An 18,053-nucleotide genomic window follows, 5' to 3' on the forward strand; every position below is an offset into this window, starting at 1 on the left:
GTCAAAAGAGCCCCTGGCACCAATTGTTGTGCTTGCTGGTGGTCTCAGAGGAGCAGCTGTGGACTGAATGGGCCATGGATGCTGAACGTCCCTGGGACGAGATGGGGCCTGGAGGCAGAGCAGCCTGGAGAGGCTTGTAGGAGTCTGTCCTCTGTGAGGGTCTTTTCCACTTTGCCTTTACCACCCTGCTTCCCCCAAAGGCTTCAGGATGCTGCCTCCTTTGGGAGAGACTCTCTTCCTGGAGCTGATCAGTGCTGCTCCAGGCGCTGGCTCACTCCAGAGTGATACACGGTGCTTCCTTCCCCGCTCCTCAGCAGCCCAATGTGCCACTGCTCGAGCTCTGCTCCCCGCATGGCAGCATGTTGCTGTGACCCGAGCCCAGGCTCAGCTGTTTAATGGCACGAGCGGTAATGGGTCGCTAAGGTGGGTCTGGTTTGGCGTTGCCGTTGCCAGGAGGCCTCCCTTTGTGCCTAGCTCTTTCCCTTACACTTTGATGTCACAGCCTCTCGGGTCCCAGACACAGTTGAGAGGCTCTTAGGAATGGGTGTGCTGGGTAGGACGTTGCCTGTCCGTCACTGACCACATCAAGAGCGTTCCCTTTGCTGCATTGCTGTCTGACATTAGCCAGTGGGAGACGGGTCACCATCAGCATCGGACCTGCGCACGAGCACCTGTTCTACAGAAGCATCCTGCATCTCTGTGGGCGTTCCCCACTGAGCCTGTTATGTACAGCCTGCACATCCTCCTAAGCCACAGGCTGAATTCAGCGGGTCCGTGCAGTGCATGGGGGAGATGTACCAGGTGTGGCCACGAGAGGTCCCCAGGAAAACAGCAGCTTAGACCCATGAAGCTAGTTGCCATTGTGTTCAAGCACCCTGGCCTTTTCAGCAGGAATGAATGCAGGATGGTTTCTCCGGCACTGCAGTCTGATGCACAGAGAACTGGACCCTGATGCACACAATGGCTTGCCCAGAACTCAGGGCCCAGCAGTGATGTTCCTGCTCCGGCCAGGGTGTGCACAGAGTTTGCTTCTGTCTTGTTTGCAGAGAGGATTCTGGGACGCCGCTGTGAGCCACTTTAAGGTACCAGACTTCTCACTACAGCCTTATCCTGGCCACAGCTCATGTGCCGCATCCCTGCTGATGTTACTGGGACCTGCACATGGGTCACGAGCAGCATCTGTCCCAGCCTGTAGTGACTGGTGTGTATGCTGAGGGGAACCTACAGTAATATCCACATCAGAGCAGTGCAGGGACTGGTTCTGCTGTGCCTGCAGACCCGTCCCAGGGCTGGCACTCCGGGTTTTCTCCATCAGCAAATGTGGCTCCTTTACAGAGTATGTCAATTGCCTCTAGGTGGCAGGAGACAGTCACGGAGGCAACTGAAGAGCGACCGAGACAAGCCTCTGCCCCCTCTGCTGGCAAGAGTTGGGGGGAACATTGAGGTAAGCCATAGTGTGACTGCCATGCGGGTAGAGCCAGAGCCAACCTTACCCCGGGGGTAATTCATGGCCTGATTCATATTTGTATCGTCAATTCTGTTCAGACGAGCTCTGGCTAAACCCTGCTGCGGTGTATGTGATGCTCAGAGATGCCCCGTGCTCTTGCAGGGTTATGCTAATGGCCGTGCTCTCTGCAGGTGCTCGGATTCAATGCCCGGCAGCGCAAAGCCTTCCTGAACGCTATCATGCGGTGGGGCATGCCGCCCCAGGACGCGTTCAACTCTCACTGGCTGGTCCGAGACCTTCGCGGGAAAAGCGAGAAGGAGTTTAGGTAAAGGCTCCCTGGAGGGACACAGCCAGCTCCTGGCTCTGGGCTCCGGTTGGCTGCTTTCTGCCATTTTTTCACTGGACTCTCTCGAGCGTGCAGTACAAGCAAGCACTCGAGAGACTCTCGGCTGCACTGGGAGGCGTTTGCATTGCCCGGTGTGTGGAGCCCGGCAAGTGCCCTGGATATATCAGGCCACAGCTCCTGTAACCGGGCCCAGCTCCATTCACTTCAGTGGAGTTTCGCCCAGAGTCGGTCTCTCCTCAGGCCGCCCCCTTGGTGCGAGGGAGAGGCAGAAGGGCTCACACAGGACACGGCACAGTCAGTTAAAAGCAGCTGTCGGCTCTGTAGAAATGACGAACAAGGCTTCCCAGTCAGAGCTCTGCCCCAAAGAGCCGCGAAGCCCCCAGCATGGTCACTGCCAGGCTCTGCGTCGGTGGAGGGGACCCCGGGCTTGGACAGGCCATCAGCCCTTGCCTATCTTGACAGGTTTCCTAGGCAACTGCATCATTTAGGTTGTAAGCTCTTTAGGATGGACACTGCAATGGAGACTCTGTTGCTCCTGTCCTACAAATAAATAATTACACTTCACACCCGGAGAGACACTGACCCACAGTGTGAAAACTAAAGGAGAGCAAAACGAATGGCTCCCTATAAATAGACACGGCTTCTCTCCCTCCCCTGAGGTTCCGGTCGGGAGCAAGAACTTCACGCACTCTGCAAGGGGAGGAGAGTCCAGGGCACCTCAATCAGACTGAACTCTTCCTTTCATTTCCCAGGGCTTATGTCTCTTTGTTTATGAGACATTTATGTGAGCCTGGAGCCGATGGTGCCGAAACCTTTGCGGATGGCGTTCCCCGAGAAGGGCTGTCGCGCCAGCACGTGCTGACGAGGATAGGAGTTATGTCACTAGTAAGGAAGAAGGTGGGTGAGTAAAATTTGAACTGTGGCATTGCAGGTATGTTCTGGGCTCCTGTGAATGTCGCTGACCCTGCTGAATGGCTTCTTGCCTGTGATCCACTGAATATGCCTCTAAGAAGCAATGTAAAGACATGCACTGGGGTCTATGAACACAAGCTGCTTGCCAAGCCCTATGCATCTTTGACCTCTGACCTCTCGGCCTGACCTCCTGTACATCACAGGCCAGAAAACATCCCCCACTGATTCCTGCATCCAGCCCAGCACCTGTGGTTGATCTGGAGCATATCCTTGAGCAAGACACCTGATCTTGATGTTAGGCCCTGATTCAGCTAGATTCTTAATCACCTGCTGAACTCTAAGCATGTGAGTGGTTCTGCTGAAGCCAGTGGAACGACTCGTGTTTAAAATTAGACATGTGCTTAAGTATCTAGCTGAATTGGGTCTTCGGAGTTGCCAAGTGATGGGGAACTTTCCACATCCCATGGTTAAAAAACATTGGTTTGGATTTGGGTGAAGGTTCTGATTGTATCTGTACTAATTGCCACCAACCTTCAGATACCCTCTGGTGAGCAACCACAGTTCATTCTGAGACGAGATCACACTGGGAATGGAATTGGTGCTGACATCAAACTGGGAAAGGGGAAAATGCCAAAATGAGAGACCTCCGTTTCTGTGGTGTCTTTAGAGACACCTGCGCTCAACTGTCCAGGAAGGATGGGAAAATGCAGTGTAGAGAAACCACCTAGAGCAATGTGAAGTGCCTGGGCGTGTGGGAGAGAACTTGTGACATGAAAGGGGAAGAGAACAGCAAGGTCAGACACGTCAGGGGAGAAAGTAAAGGTAAAGCAAGAAGCTTTCAAGTGGCGGCATGGACCACGCAGGAGCCAGGCCTGTAAATTAACTCTGATCAGTCTGTGTGTGTTCAGGCTTCTGGCGACACCTGTCTCACCCCAGGCATGCACGCGGACTATCGTTAGGCATTAGCATGGTCACCCGTTTGCACAGCCACTTCCGTGCTAGTAACTGGATACCGTCTCCTTCCAGACATGTCTCCTGCAGAGTAAATGCAGGGACAGCAGGTGAGAGGCAAAGTCTGTGGGAGCCTGGGGGACTTCTCAGCTCCGCTTCTGCACGTGAAGGGCCCTCTGTTAGCTCACCTGGTAGAGCTGCTGCCTCTCATTCCCGAGCCTGGAATGCAGCAAAATGCAGAATGTCTGTGCTGGTCCGGACACTGTGTAGGCAACTGTGCTGGCCAGTCAGATCTGCTCAAGTATCTGGCTGCTGGCTGGCAAACGCAACAAAGCCACTGTGAGCTTGTTCTCACCCGGACACTGATGGCCACACAGTCTGTGAGGTTATAAAATGCTGGGAACACGTCTCTGATTGGCAGCTCTGCTGTCTGACTGTATTTTACAAACTAACCGGGTGTGTTATTCATTAATGTATCTGTGCCTCAGGTTCAGGAGTTTGAACATGTCAATGGGAAGTACAGCACCCCTGATCTGATCCCGGAGGGGCCGGAGGGCAAGAAATCCAGCGAGGTTGTCTCTTCTGATCCAAACACCCCTGTCCCAGCCAGCCCAGCACATATGCAGACTGGGCCAGCAGCACAGCCAGGTAAATGTGACAACAAAGCTGCTTTATGGAGAGCATAATCCTGGGGCCAGACACTGCTGAGACAGCAGGATGGGCCCAGGTTTCCAAAAGTGGTTGGAGTTATTCAGATGTCCAGAAAGCAGGCTGCCACCCTCTGCAAACCAGGCCCTGCAGGGTGTTTGAAGCTGGGCACCCAAAATCACGAGTCGCTTTTGAGAATCTTGGCCACGGTGACTGAGATCACAGCATCTATCTGGCTTCTCTCTGATAACGCCCCACAGCGGCTGTCTTCACTGCCAAGTGAACTCGAGTTCTCTACACACCAGTTAACTCCTCTTGAGATAGGCTCTGGCCTCATCTACACTAGGAACGTACATCGGCAGAGCTACGTCTCTCAGGGGGGTGAAAAACACACACCCTTGAGAGAAGTAGCTATGCTGACCTAACCCCTAGTGCAGACAGTGCTAAGTAAAGAGACAAATTCTTCCGCCAGCCTAGCTCCTGCCTCCTGGGGAGATGGATTACCTCCGCTGACGGGAGAAGCCCTCCCAGCGCTGTGGTGAGTGTCTACCCTGGAAAGCCAGGGCTCACAGGGCCATTTGGGATCCACTGGGACTTCTGCTGAGTTCTAACATAGTTACAAGCTGTTCTTTCCCTCTCAATAACAATGGTAAGTTAACAGTTAGATGCAGTTACTATGGAGCCTTTGAGAGGTTTGTGTCTATTTCGAAGTTAAGGATGAAATTGCCTAAAACCAGCAACACTTGACTTAAAAATAAGCTTCCCACTCATAATCCTTGGAATTGAGTTGAAAAGTTCAATAGAACTTTTCAGGGAGGCTCGACTCCCAAAGGGTTAATCGTACCCGACAGCACCAGGCTCATGGCCCAGCGGAGTGCAGTTCACCTGGTGTCCTTTGTTGTTGTTTCAGACAAAACAGAAATACAGCTGGGGTTCCAAGAGGAAAAGGAACAAATGGAGCCAAAGCCCAAGAAGCCAGCTGAGAGCCAGGTAGGGGGGAGTTCCTTTCACCCTGCTTTTCTTGGAGCTCGCAACCCCCATTAGCATCACACGCAGTGTCCCCAGGATACAGCAGAGCTGGGCTGAACCAGCAATTCTTTCTCTGCTTCCCTGGGCCCTGTGTCCCAACCTCTTCCTCTAACTTATAAATACAGCAAAGCCTTTCCCAGGGCTCCCCGCCCAGCCAGCCAAACCTGCTGTAGGTCAGACAGAGGCAGTTTACGAGGACCCTTCCCTAGCTGGCCCCAGGGACGAGGTTCTTGCTTCTGCCATCCTCCGAGCCCTTGTCTGTGCTCCCTCCCCCCAGGGGCAGTGTATTCTGCTGTCTCAGGAACCTTTGTGTGCTCCGGAGCGTGGGGCATGCTGCAGGCTTCTCCACCCTCTGGGCTCCCGCTGGTCACGCAGAAGGGTTTCTGTGGCCTTTCCTTCCCCGAGTGTCCTGAGTACTGATCTTACGGCCTGCAGCGTGACCAGTGCTTCATCTGCCGCGCCGCGCTGCCCGGAGTCTCTCAGCACCCGTTTGTCTGCGCTGGTCTGCACAGTGATCCCCAGCCCCTGGTGCCCTGCAGCGCTGCTCAGATCCGCTGGCTCCTTGCCCTGAAGCTCCTGCTGAGCATTTCCCTGCAGCTCTCCCAGCATCCTGTGCGGCCCACCCCCACCATCCCAAGACAAGGGTGCATGCTGGGTGCCGCCCTCCCCTTGGCTGAGTAAATAACGCAGTGAGCCCCCCTGTGTGAATGAACACAGCGCCCCCTGCCTGGCCCCAGCCTAACCCTCGCCTTGCGCCCCTACCGGAGTCCTGCTGGCCCCGCCCTTAACCCTGGCCTGGAACCTTTCCCAGTCCCAACTCTGACCCTAAACTGGGGAGAGCTACTGTAACCCCCACCTGCCGGCCCCAATCCTGATCCTGCCCTGGGAGCCCCGCTGGCCCTTAACCCCCGTTTTGGGCCAGAAAGTGGCCCCATCTGTATCGGTCCATGTGCCAAGGTAGGAAATGGCAGCTAATCTAATGGCTGAATTGTACGAATCTCACCCCGGCACATCCTGATTTCCCCCCGTTTCCTCTCTTCAAGGGCATTGTTACAGCTTAATGGTACTGGTCAAGTAGCTAATTATTTCCTAACCTATTTCCCTTTATGTACCTACAAACTGCACCCAGCGGGGACGTCTGTCTGCACAGCCTGGAGTTCTGAAAACCTGTGATGGGAATTGTACTGCTCAGCCCTTACGCTGCGCAGCACGTTCTGGTGACAGGTGCTTTGCAAAGGAAGGGTTACGCTCCTGCCTTCCCTCACGGATCATGTTTAAAGCACTAGTAACTGATCCACACAGCTGTGTAGTATTACCCCAGTACTCCGGAGAGGGAAACCGAGGCAGAGAGGTTCACTGATGTGGTGTCAGCTGTAAATCAGAGCCAACGCAGGGCTGCTGGACCACATGTCTCTGACCGGTTATAGTCGGGGCTTTCTGGGCAGTTTTGCAGTAACATACCCTAAGCCCTTTGAGCTAAAGTGGCTAATGTGGTGTCCTCACTTGAAATCAAGGGTCCAGCAAGTGCAGAGAAAGCCGAGAATGAAGAAAACCAAGAGAGCTCCAGAAACGAGGAGGAACCGAGAGAAGAGAAACAAGAAGAGAGCGAAAAGGCTGAGCCTTCGCCTGAGCGGCTGCCGGTGAGAGGTGAGGCAGCCTGTGACTCTGGGGCACCCGCTGCATGTGGAGCTTGTTTGCCCAGCATCCACGAAGTCTGGGGCAGACCCAGCTGTCACAGCATCGCTGGAGAGACTGTTTCCTTCCTTGGTCAAGCCCCTGTGTGCATTAATGCGGTGCTCCCCCAAGTAGGATAATAGCCTTCTCCTGCTGCTAGCTTCATAGCTAGTCCTGTAGTTCAAGTTACTCTGCCTCAGTGCCCGAAGGTGCAGGGTTCAGGTCCTCCCAGTGTTGCATGATGGGGTTGTTACAGTTGTACATAATGGAATTTGTTTGTACCTAGGAAAGCCCATAAAATACTGTATTAAAAGAATGTAAAGGTTGCGACGTCAATTACCCGCAAGTTAGGAAATGCCCGTGCAACCTTAATTGCCCCCCCTTGTGTATTACCATAGAGTCTGTAATTACATGATCACATTCTATTTTTCCCCGTAGTTTTTAAGGAACTTTTTTGTATGTAATGTAACTTGTAAAGCAGAGTGGCTAATCTCTCTGCGGGAGACATGCACCCCTCTTTCACAGGCCTATGCCCGCTAAGTGGCACTTCAGTGAGGCTTAGGTCTTGTGCTGATCCCTCACATAGGGGTGAATTTCACCCGAAGAGCGTGTAGCCTCATGCTGCTGGGAGGGCTCTAGCGCTGGGCCTGACGCTAGAATAAGCTCTCAATTTTATTAACGTAATGTTTGCATCCATTTACGATGCAAATTGAGGTTTACTCATCATACCACAAAATGTTTCAATCTTGATGAAACTGCATTTTCTGACAGACAACTGTCCTGTTGGCCATGTGTCTACCAGCTGTAGTATGCAGGCAAACAAATACTTTGCAACTTTAAATAGGAAAGGCAAATCAATCCAGCGACACTGGTAGGCATTTCTGCCCGTTAATCGTCTTTCATTGTCCTATTTAATTCCTGCAGATGAGGCAATTCAGGAAAAAGAAAAGCCATTGGAAAAGTCAGAATTAAATGCCTGCCAAGGTAAAGGGGAAGATAAAGAGTACAAGCCAGGTAAGAGGCTCATGGCCTGAATTGCAACAGAGAACTGATAAAAATGAAGAGTAGAGCGTTGTGTGTGTTCTGGAGCAGTGCGCATGCGTGTGAATGTGTGACGGGGCGTGTGCCATGTGTCTGTAGCGTGTTTGGTCAGGGAAAGGGGAATATAAAAGCAGCTCCTGCGAGTTCATGTTTGTGTTGTGGTGGTGCCCACAGGCTGTGATCACTATGCACACACCTATGGCGATAAGCCAGATCCAGCCCCAAAGGGCTTAATTATGATGTTCAAGTGCATTTATGGACCGTGTTTGTGGCTCCCACACCTCACCTTTGTGAGAAACGGCAGCGCACCCGGGAGCTGTGTATCCTGCCGTTTCATGCTGACTTTTCCTCTGTGGCTTGCATTCACAAGTGGACATGAAGGCCCAGCAGCATGCAAAGAGTCTGTGCGAGAGCCAGAATGGGCCTCAGGAGGGACTTAGGGTCTTTCTACCCTGCAGTTAGACCCCCGCGGCTGGCCCGTGCCAGCTGCCTCAGACTCCCTGGGCTCGGGTGCAGTCTGAGCTCGGGACCCTCCCAACTTGCAGGGTCCTAGAACCTGGGCTCCAGCCCAAGCCCAAGCGTCTATACTGCAATTAAATGTCCCCTTACCCCAAGTCAGCTGGCACGGGCCAGCCACGGAGTTTTAATCCAGCTGCAACCACTAGACCACACTTCCTAGCAGTTGTAGCAATGCCAGTGGCTCAGAATAGCTCTAGGGACAGGCAAGAGAACTGACTCTCCCCTTATTTCCTTTCTGAGGTGGGGGTGGAGCTCTATACCCGGAGCTGCCTCACCCGTTCCTATCTCCAATGGCTGGCGGGTGCTGCTTGTGCTTGATGGGAGGCCAGGAGGCAGGCTGGTGATATGCCCACATGGGGGTGTTTTGGAGAATGACTTTAGGAGGGAGCTGCTGTTCATGGGGCAATGATGTGAAATAAGGAAGTCAGCTCAGTGTGGCAGGGTCAGTTGTGCTAGTCTGATGTTACTGTCTTTGATAAGCAGAGGATACCAAGGTGGAAGAGAAGGAGCAGAGTGAGACTCAGCAAAATGGTGAAAAAGAGGAAGAGGAGGATGGGAAGAAGGAGGATAAAAATCTGAACTTTAGATTCATGTTCAACATTGCTGATGGGGGCTTTACAGGTAAGAGGGTTTGGGGCTGAGACAGAGCATCCCAGTCACTTTGAAAGTCTTTGCATGCGAAAGCTGCACAGTCTTTGCACAGGTTCTCTGCATATTCCGTTAAAGAGGATTTGAGCCTCATAGTGCTTTAAAATAATGGAATTCCAGTCCCAGAACACAGTGCCAGATCCTCGCTCTGTGCTGGCAGTCACTGGCTGCTGGGAAAGTGCAGCTCAGGGAGCTGGCTTGAGTTTCTACTGCGTTGGTCTGTGATGCTACAATAATCACCAGCCTTGTTTATCATGTGAGTGAGTCTCACCTCAGCATTTGCGGCACTGTGCACTCAGCTCAGATTTTATAAAGTACACCTGAGTGACTAATAAAACTCCACAGAATATCCAAACTGGAAGCTCTGCAAGAACCAAATCTGCTTTATTCCAGTTATGCTCGCTGTTAACTTTTTGTATTTCACTAGGCTTGGCCTGAGAAGCTAGACTGGTCAGGTTGATATTCTCTTTATACTCCCTTTCATTTTCTGACCTTCGTTATATTGGGGTTGCAGATGCTGCAAAGGAATGTTAGAGACATTTTTTTCACGGAAAGCATTTGCTGGGTTAATTCAGGTCAGCATGTCCATTCAGATTCATATTTCGACCCTCCTGGTTTTTAATACATGCAACCTACATTTTGAGCCTAAACAGTTTGACCTTTTACATAGCTGCATACTTAAAACGCGCTCCAGTCCCGAGGAGTGATTGCATCACTGTTCAGCCCCAAGCATCACGGAGATTTCCTGTCAGTTCCTTTTTCTTGACAGGCCTCTCAGGCCTGCCCCAAGTGCAAGTTATGATGTCACAGTTGTCATAGCATCCACTGTAACCATAGTCTGTGCATCCCATGGCACTGAAGGAATCATTAACATCAAACCTTAAGCCAGCGTGGAGTCCCCTGGGCTTCTAGGGGACACTGTGTGGGTCCCTTTCCAAAGTGGGCCCTCGACTAGAGACTTTCTTTGGTAATGAAGTCCACTCTCCGGGTTGAGAGAGAGCCTCCCCCTTCTCTCCATGGCCTGTTCCTAATGCTTAGAGATGGCACCATCAGCCATGTAATTAAATCTACTGCCCACCAGCTGCATGCCGGGGCTTAGAATGCTTGTAGGCATGCCTGAGTAACACAACTTTAGCTGTTGTCATCTAGCTCTAGTGTCATGAGTTTTCTGGGGGAGCGGTCTTTGCTCATTTAAAAGTATCTATAGCTGTCATTGCTAATGAGCTGGCAGCTTTCTATAGCCAGTGATCTGTCCTTCCTAATGGGAGCAAAGCTGCTCAGAATAAGAAGGTAGAAGACGTGGTGTTTGTGAGACCTGTGATTTGGTTCTAAGGTGTCAGTTGACAATGCCATTAGCTGAAATGGGCCAAAGGCTACACATAGTATACATGGAGATATACCAATCTCATAGAGCTGGAAGGGATCTTGAAAGGTCATTGAGTCCAGCTCCCTGCCTTCACCAGCAGGACCAAGTACTGATTTTGCCCCAGATGGCCCCCTCAAGGACTGAACTCACAACCCTCGGTTTAGCAGGCCAATGCTCAAACCACTGAGCTATCCCCTCCCCTTTTTTTTAAGGAATGGAAGGCTTGAGTCAAGTGGCTGCAGGCAGGAATACGTCTCTTGGCCAGTCCTGCCTTGCGTTCTAGCAGCACGTACGCTCTTGTGCTGCTGGCTGAAGGTGGCTCTGCTTTGCCTTCTCAGAGTTGCACACGTTGTGGCAGAATGAGGAGAGAGCTGCCGTCTCCTCAGGCAAGATCTATGACATCTGGCACCGGAGACATGACTACTGGCTGCTGGCGGGAATTGTTACGTATCCTTGAACTTGTAGTGAGAGCCCTTGCCACTGTGGACAGGGAGGTGACCGGAGAGGCTAGGCCACTGCGGGATGATGGGGAGGTGATCAGCATGAGCGAGATCTGAGGAGACTCCCCTCCTGAGTGCTGGTCTCGACTCTGACACCGGCTCCGTCTCTGGCGTTGGGCAGGTTAACTGCCCTGAGTCGTTGGCACCCGGGGACGACAGTCGGAGTGCTGTGCCGGTTACTTAGTGCTGTGCTTTGAAGATGACGAGAGCTGGGTGTCACTAAGCAAACTCCCCAGGCTACCCAACGAGACTGCAGTTGGGGATCTGGTCTTTTCCCTTAACACCCCTCCCTGCACCCAGCCACGGCTATGCCCGCTGGCAGGACATCCAGAACGACCCACGCTACGTGATTCTGAATGAGCCGTTCAAGTCGGAGATACACAAGGGGAACTACCTCGAGATGAAGAACAAGTTCCTCGCCCGACGGTTCAAGGTGAGTCTGGAGGGAAGGTGCCCCCCACGTGAGGAGGCAAGTGGAGCTGTGCCCGAGGGTGGGAAGTGGGCTGCAGTCATGTCTGGCAGCCTGAAGAGAGCCAGGGAGCGTGACGAGAGCAAGGACATGAAGTGCCCAGCAGGGAGCCCGTGGCACCAGACAGATTCATAGGGAATGGGCTGCAGACAGCCCCTGACCCCACGTGCTGCTTATCCTGCATGGAGTGGCAATGAACCACTGCAATGAGACTGTTGCCTAGCAGCTTACCTAGGCCACGGGCCTCTTGTCAGGTATCAGGGGCCCGTGGAGTGGGTTCCCCTGGGCTTGTTTTGGGAGCTGAGTATCGTCCCCACTCCCTCAGCTCTTACTAAGCTCAGCAAAAAGAACTGCTGTGGCTTTGCGTGAACGTCCATGGGTATAAATCAACTGTCCTCTGATGCTCAGCGTCTGACGGGGCCGCCTGCCAGATCCCTGCTCTGTAGCCCAGGCGGGAGTGAGTTAAAGTTGTTGCCATCCACTTGCCATGGGCTGGCCTCTGTGTGGTGGGTCAAGGGGTCTCCATCTGATTCTTAGTGGCCAGGTGTCTATGCCACCAGTCAGAGCAGCTGGCACTAACCGCCCCCCCCGTCTGAGCCACAGCAACGTCTGAGGATTGGCTAAGCCCCCAGACTGACCCCTCAGCCTCCACTTTGGTGATATGGAAAAGCCTAAGGGGGAGGGGAAAGCCTGCTCCCCCCTCAGTGGCTGCTGGTCCCTCCCCGTGTCAGACAGGGGGCAGTCAGAGGGCTGGAGCACTGGCTGGAGTAAATCAGCATAGCCAGCACAGCACCCATTTATCCCCGCCAAGGATCTGGCCCCGACTCTTCTCTGGTTGTGTCTCAGTTGCTGGAGCAGGCCCTGGTGATAGAGGAGCAGCTGCGAAGGGCCGCGTACCTCAACATGAGCCAGGACCCGAGTCACCCGGCCATGGCACTGAACGCCCGTCTGGCTGAAGTGGAGTGCCTTGCCGAAAGCCACCAGCATCTCTCCAAAGAGTCCCTGGCTGGGAACAAGCCTGCCAATGCTGTCCTGCACAAAGGTTTGTCGCCGCTGCCTAGCCTGCGCCCTCCCTTGTCGCCTCACGAGCCGGGGCCAGCCGCACGGGCTCTCTGGGGCTGCAGCATTCCCAGCTGACTTGCAGGGGGAGTGGTCCCGGCCTGGGGCAGAGAGACAATAAATCCGACTGGGAGGAAGTGACTGGCTGGTGTTTCTGTCTCACAATGTTCCCCTGGCCTGGAGCTGGCCATGTCCCTCTGACCTTTGACCACAGGGACTGTAGCCATTTGTGAGGGCTTCCAGGGCAGGAGCAGAGGGGAAATGTTAGTGTGTGGTGGGTCGATTCTCATGGCTCCAAGGTTGCCAAGGGGAGATCGTCCTCCCAGGGCAGAAAAGACATGACATAGACCTGAAACGAGCCCTGCTTGTGACGCTCAGCAACACCCCCCTAACGAGGGGCTGCTCGCCAGGTGGTGGTGTCCGGGGAGCCCTGGTCGCGTATCCCCCTGGCAACCCCAGGGATTGCATGGCACCCCTGAGCCTAGGGAGACGGAGAATAGCAGAGGAGTGAGGCGTTCTCAGCCTGTGTCCATACAGAGGTGCCCTGGCACAGAGGCACCTCTCAGAAGATCACAGTGGCCGCACTGTGTCTGTGGTTGAGGTCACCTCCTGAACCTGAGTGTAGCTTTGCAGCCGTTCCTATTGGCAGGTAAAGAGGCGTTTACTCGCACGGCTTGTTAACCAGCCACAGGCAGCCCCCGCCTTGGGGCGGTAAGAGCAGCACCCGGTGCCCCACTTGAATCTGGTGCATTGATTTGGAGCAGATCCTGCCTAGCACAGGGTGTTGTGAGGGTATTTTGATAGTTCCCCACCCAGCCAGGGTAACCAGGAACGTGCTTTTCACCCGCTCCCAAATGTGCATGCGCTCAGGAGATAAAATGCCATGCCTGGCTGGTCGGGACTGAAGCCCAGAGTTAACAGAGATGAACAGCCCCAGGCCTGGATGAGTCAGTCTGATGGAGGCTGAGTTTGGAACCAACCACCAGCAACCTGGCTTGTTCCAAAAATCAGCAGCGGCTTGCAATCCGGGGGCTCTGGCAGCAGTGCCCATGGGGACACTTGCTTCTCTGGAGGTACATGGTTAAAGCAATGGCAAAAAACGCTGCAGGGCTTCCACCCCCAAATCCTCCCTTCATTTTCCTGACGACCCGGGGACAGGATCTTACCTCCCCTGAACCATTACAGGATGGGGTTGAAGTGTTCAGGGATACTGGCCCAGGCAGTCCAGAAGTGACCGTAAAAGCAGGGGATGTTCCCTTCCTGCTCCAAACCACCCCCCAGGAACAGAACATGCGTCTTCTCCCCAAGTCTGGCTCTTCCTGCAGGGTCTCCCTGTCTCTGCCCCGTGTTCTCTCTGGCGGGAGGGTCTCACCCAGGACGCTGGTGGAGTTAACAAGGCATGTTTACCCAGCAGCTCTGAGCCGGGCATTAGCTCCTGCTAACAGGGTGGGTCAGTGTAAGAGTCTTTCATCCCTTGGCAGGGCCATGGATCCTGCCAGCCTGATGCAGGCAGCCCTGGGTGGTGATAGCTCAGCAGCTCTGCTGATTCATGAGCTGTCAATGCGGAAATAGTCACTTGCATAAACTGCAGCCAATTCTGCCGTAGCTAGGCCCACTGGAGACTGGTGAGGAGTGTGCAGGGGCAAAGGACGGAGCAGGTGCTGCTCCCTGGTGCTACATAGGGGTGCCCAGCCAGAGACTGACACAGTCCATGCCAGAATTTGGTGTGCAAATGTGATGGAATGCGAGCAGAGAGGGCAGAATGTAGCTTGTTTGCCGGACACAACACAGCTGCTCCAGGGGGCTCTGAGCAGCAGTTAGCTGTCCAGCGCCCTTACTGTCATCGGCTTCAGATCCCAGCCAAGGGCCATTACCATAACACCCCATGGGAGCAAAGCAACACTTCGATGGGGGACACGGATCTGAGCTGTGGATGGGAAAACACTGGAAAAGTTCTGCCATTTACAAGGACACATGAAAAATACAAGTAGCCAAGTCTGGGCAGAAAATGAAGTAGGCTGGCAGCAGCTCCCAGATATGCAAGTACCTGTTTGCTGCCATATCTGGAGAGCCAGGCAGGAAGGCGGGTGGCTGATGAGAGAGCTGCTCTCCCTCGGGCTCGGAGGGGACAGTTTGTGGAATTAGACGGGTACACGGTTTACAGAACTGCTGCTGCACATGGCTGCAGGCAGGTGCTGCTCTGGAGCAGTTAGAGAGGCCCAGAGCTTGGGGGATTCTGACATTAGCTAGGATTGAGGGGGATGGTTCGGGGTGCAATTAGGAGGGTACAAAGTGTGTGGAAATCACTTCCTTTCAGCACAGCAGTGTGCGGCGAAGGAGGTGCAGGCATTTGGCATGTGTGGAGAACAACACCGCCATACGCCCACTCAACTTCAAATCTGTGTCCCTCTCTGCAAACTGATCTCTGAACCCCACCAGCCTTCCCTGTACAGCTCCCGTGTCTCCTCTCCTCCAGGGTCCAGGACATGTCACCGTATTTTCACCCCCCACGTAACCTCACTGGAATCAGTTAGTCCCTTCTGCTCCCCTCAGGATCAGCGTGGGAGAGCAGGTTTCTTAGCTACACCGGGTGTAATCGGCACATCTGTGTTGCAGTTCTGAACCAGCTCGAGGAGCTGCTGAGTGACATGAAGGCGGATGTGACCCGCTTGCCGTCCATGCTGTCCAGGATACCGCCAGTCGCCGCTCGCCTGCAGATGTCTGAACGGAGCATACTGAGTCGTCTCACTAACCGAGGAGGGGAGCCCACAGTCCAGCAGGTCAGAGAGAGCTGAAAATAAGCACGGGGGCCTGGGCAGCTTGGGCACTCTGGCTCCTGCGAGCGCAGTTGTTCAGTCTGGTGACCTGCATGGAGAGTCTCTTGCAAAGCATCTCAGTATGGGGCAGTGTTAGGTCAACGTATCCATCCTCTGCCGATTAACTCCCTAACAGGCCCTTTCCATCTCTAACTTCCGTGGGCCGTGTCCTGCGCTCCTTATGTAGGCCAAGCGGCTCCTCCTCTTCCCAGGTCTCCCACGGTCAGCACGGCGGTGTCTGCGCAAAGCTCTCTTTGGAGACCCCGGCGCGTTTTGCCTGAGCAGAATTGAAGCAGTTAGGCTGGGACATGTCCCGGTGACTCCAGGGCGCATCGTGCAGGGAGAGCAGGCTGGTTATCTGGGGATCAGCATAGCTGTTATTTTCTCCTGTTTCTCCAGGGCTCCTTTGGGTCCTCCCAGCTCTACAACAACTTTGGGCCAAACTTCCGAGGTCCTGGACCAGGTGGGATTGTCAACTACAGTCAGATGCCGCTGGGACCTTACGTGACCGGTAGGTTGAGATTTCTCGCAGCCTCTTTCTCTAACTGCAGAAATTAAAGTGGCAAATTTCAGTGGGCCACAAGCAAAGCCAAAGACCACTGGGCAAGCAAGATGTTTTCTCTCTTATCAATAGATATTTAGCCGTTTCCAAGATTTTCCTCTGCAGTTCTTATTCCCACCTGAGGTAAGGCCATGCTTATTACTATCTGCTAAACGTATCGTATTGTCCCATCTCTCAGGCGCTGCCTAGTAACATGATTCACTCTGAGTGTCAGCAAATCACAAGGTGGAAGGAGTGAATAAATCCCGAATGTTCAGGAGCGTCTAGTTCGTGTTGTCTCCTCGACAGGGCCCCTAGTCACGCTGCTGCAGCAGCACATACGACGTGTTGTATGGCCCCGCGGTAAAAGCACAGGGTTCACAAAGGCCCGTGCTGCTGGGCAAGTCATTCCTCCAGGCACAGTCAGCTCTGGGGGTGGTCCTCAGAGAGCAGCTGTCATTGGTGCAGTCGCTGAGGAGATGCTGGGGTGAAATGATGGGTCCACTCTTGGGTTCTGACCAGCCGTCCCACGTCCTTGCACCCACTAATGCCAGTGAGCAGTGGTGCCTGTGCGTTTAGTGAAGCTCTTTAGTCTGATGGCATCGGACAGGGGAGCAGCCTTTCCGTCAGCACCATTCACAAAGTAACAAAGCTCCTAGGGCACAGGCCTTATCGCTAGTGGCGCACGCTACGAAATATCTAGCTCCAGCTTTGTAAGGGTAATGAATATCAAACTCCCCTGCAGGTCTAAGTCGGTACGGAGAGGGTTTGCAGAGCCTTGGGGCCAGGGCCGGCTCCAGGCACCAGCGCAGCAAGCTGGTGCTTGGGGCGGCCCATGGAAGGGGGTGGCACATCTGGGTCTTCGGCAGCAATTTGGCGGCAGGTCTCCCAGTCCCTCGCGGAGGGAAGGACTGGCCGCCGAAGGAGAGCCGCCGCCAATCACGGCTTTTTCCCCCCCCCTTCGCCGCTTGGGGCAGCAAAAAAGCTGGAGCCAGCCCTGCTTGGGGCTAGTGTGCCGGTCATTGGGGGGCTCATCTCAGACCCACCATTTGGGTTGCTTGTTGTTTTTTTGATAACATGTCTAGGGAAATGTCCTGTTCTTCTGTAGGCGTAGTTATGCTCATGCTTGTGATGCTAGGTCATGGCTAGGCTAGCCGTTAGTGAATTCACTACACTGGGAACTGACATCTTTGGTTTCTGGAATCTCTGCATTTTGTTCTCTTTGCATAGAATAGTTTTCCCTGTTCTCATGACATTTCCTCAAATCAAACTTCACATTCCCTTCTGCTCCTGAAGAAAGGAAGTTCCTAGACCGATGTGCCATGTTGCCTTGAGAACGTATTTATGTAGAAATATCATGTGTACTTTTGCATGGAACCTGTCTGGTGTCATCCCTTCCAAATTCCAGGTCAGGACTTTGGAAAGCCCGAAGAAGAGCCAGCTCCCAGAGAATCCATCCCAAGTTTTAATCTGAGTTCAGTCAGTGCTGAACTGATGAGGTTGGCATTGCACAGATATTGGAGAAGCTCAACACTGTGATGTGAGCTCTCAGTGCAGAGGGCACGTCAGTGAGACATGCCGTACAGCCAGAGTCTTTTTTTCAGGACTCGGCATTCATTTACATTTTCCTCTTTCTCCCTTGGTTTGTGTCTTGTCTGAGCTACTAATTAGAGCATTAACGAACACACCAGTCACAGCAACACAGGAGGCTCTGCCATCCATTTCTGCCTTGCAGTTTTACCGTGGTGGCATTGAACTCACCTTAGATCTCAACTGAAATGCAAAGGAGTCTTCAGCAAATAACCCAAGCTCTGGGAAAACACTCACTGCCCCAGAGGATTCAGCCTGTCGCTTGGTGCGGTCATGTCGGATGACAATAGGAATCGTCAGTCAGCGAGCAGTCTTTAGCCAGGATAATTCACCACTTTGCAAGGATCATTCGAGTACGTTTCCTCTCCTGTCCTCCTCCCTGCAGCGCTCTGTGTCACTGCGGGTGGGCTGGAAGCTAGGCAGCACTCCGAGGATATGGCTGGGAGCCTGACTCGTGCAAGTGCACGTAAAACAGCGGTGTAGACGGTGCAGCTCAG

The 18,053-nt window shown here is 53.6% G+C and overlaps 1 protein-coding gene across 9 annotated transcripts in view; it reads left to right on the forward strand.

Annotated features, from left to right (window-relative positions):
- Positions 1-18,053, forward strand: part of CHD5 (chromodomain helicase DNA binding protein 5) — a 104,981-nt gene that overhangs the window by 62,874 nt on the left and 24,054 nt on the right. For 6 of the 9 annotated variants that reach the window (XM_044996230.1, XM_044996233.1, XM_044996232.1 and 3 more), the window contains 13 exons: positions 1,356-1,444; positions 1,639-1,772; positions 2,546-2,690; positions 4,145-4,304; positions 5,215-5,294; positions 6,848-6,980; positions 7,932-8,021; positions 9,048-9,188; positions 10,920-11,028; positions 11,382-11,514; positions 12,397-12,592; positions 15,226-15,389; positions 15,825-15,936. In XM_044996230.1, the coding sequence (XP_044852165.1) occupies positions 1,356-1,444; positions 1,639-1,772; positions 2,546-2,690; positions 4,145-4,304; positions 5,215-5,294; positions 6,848-6,980; positions 7,932-8,021; positions 9,048-9,188; positions 10,920-11,028; positions 11,382-11,514; positions 12,397-12,592; positions 15,226-15,389; positions 15,825-15,936 (1,686 nt within the window). Of the gene's footprint in view, positions 1-1,355; positions 1,445-1,638; positions 1,773-2,545; positions 2,691-4,144; positions 4,305-5,214; positions 5,295-6,847; positions 6,981-7,931; positions 8,022-9,047; positions 9,189-10,919; positions 11,029-11,381; positions 11,515-12,396; positions 12,593-15,225; positions 15,390-15,824; positions 15,937-16,059; positions 16,111-18,053 lie in introns of all 9 variants that reach the window. The other 3 variants (XM_044996234.1, XM_044996235.1, XM_044996231.1) reach the window with 2 other exon arrangements.

This window comes from Mauremys mutica, chromosome 21, assembly GCF_020497125.1.
Source record: "Mauremys mutica isolate MM-2020 ecotype Southern chromosome 21, ASM2049712v1, whole genome shotgun sequence".
NCBI lineage: Eukaryota > Metazoa > Chordata > Testudines > Geoemydidae > Mauremys > Mauremys mutica.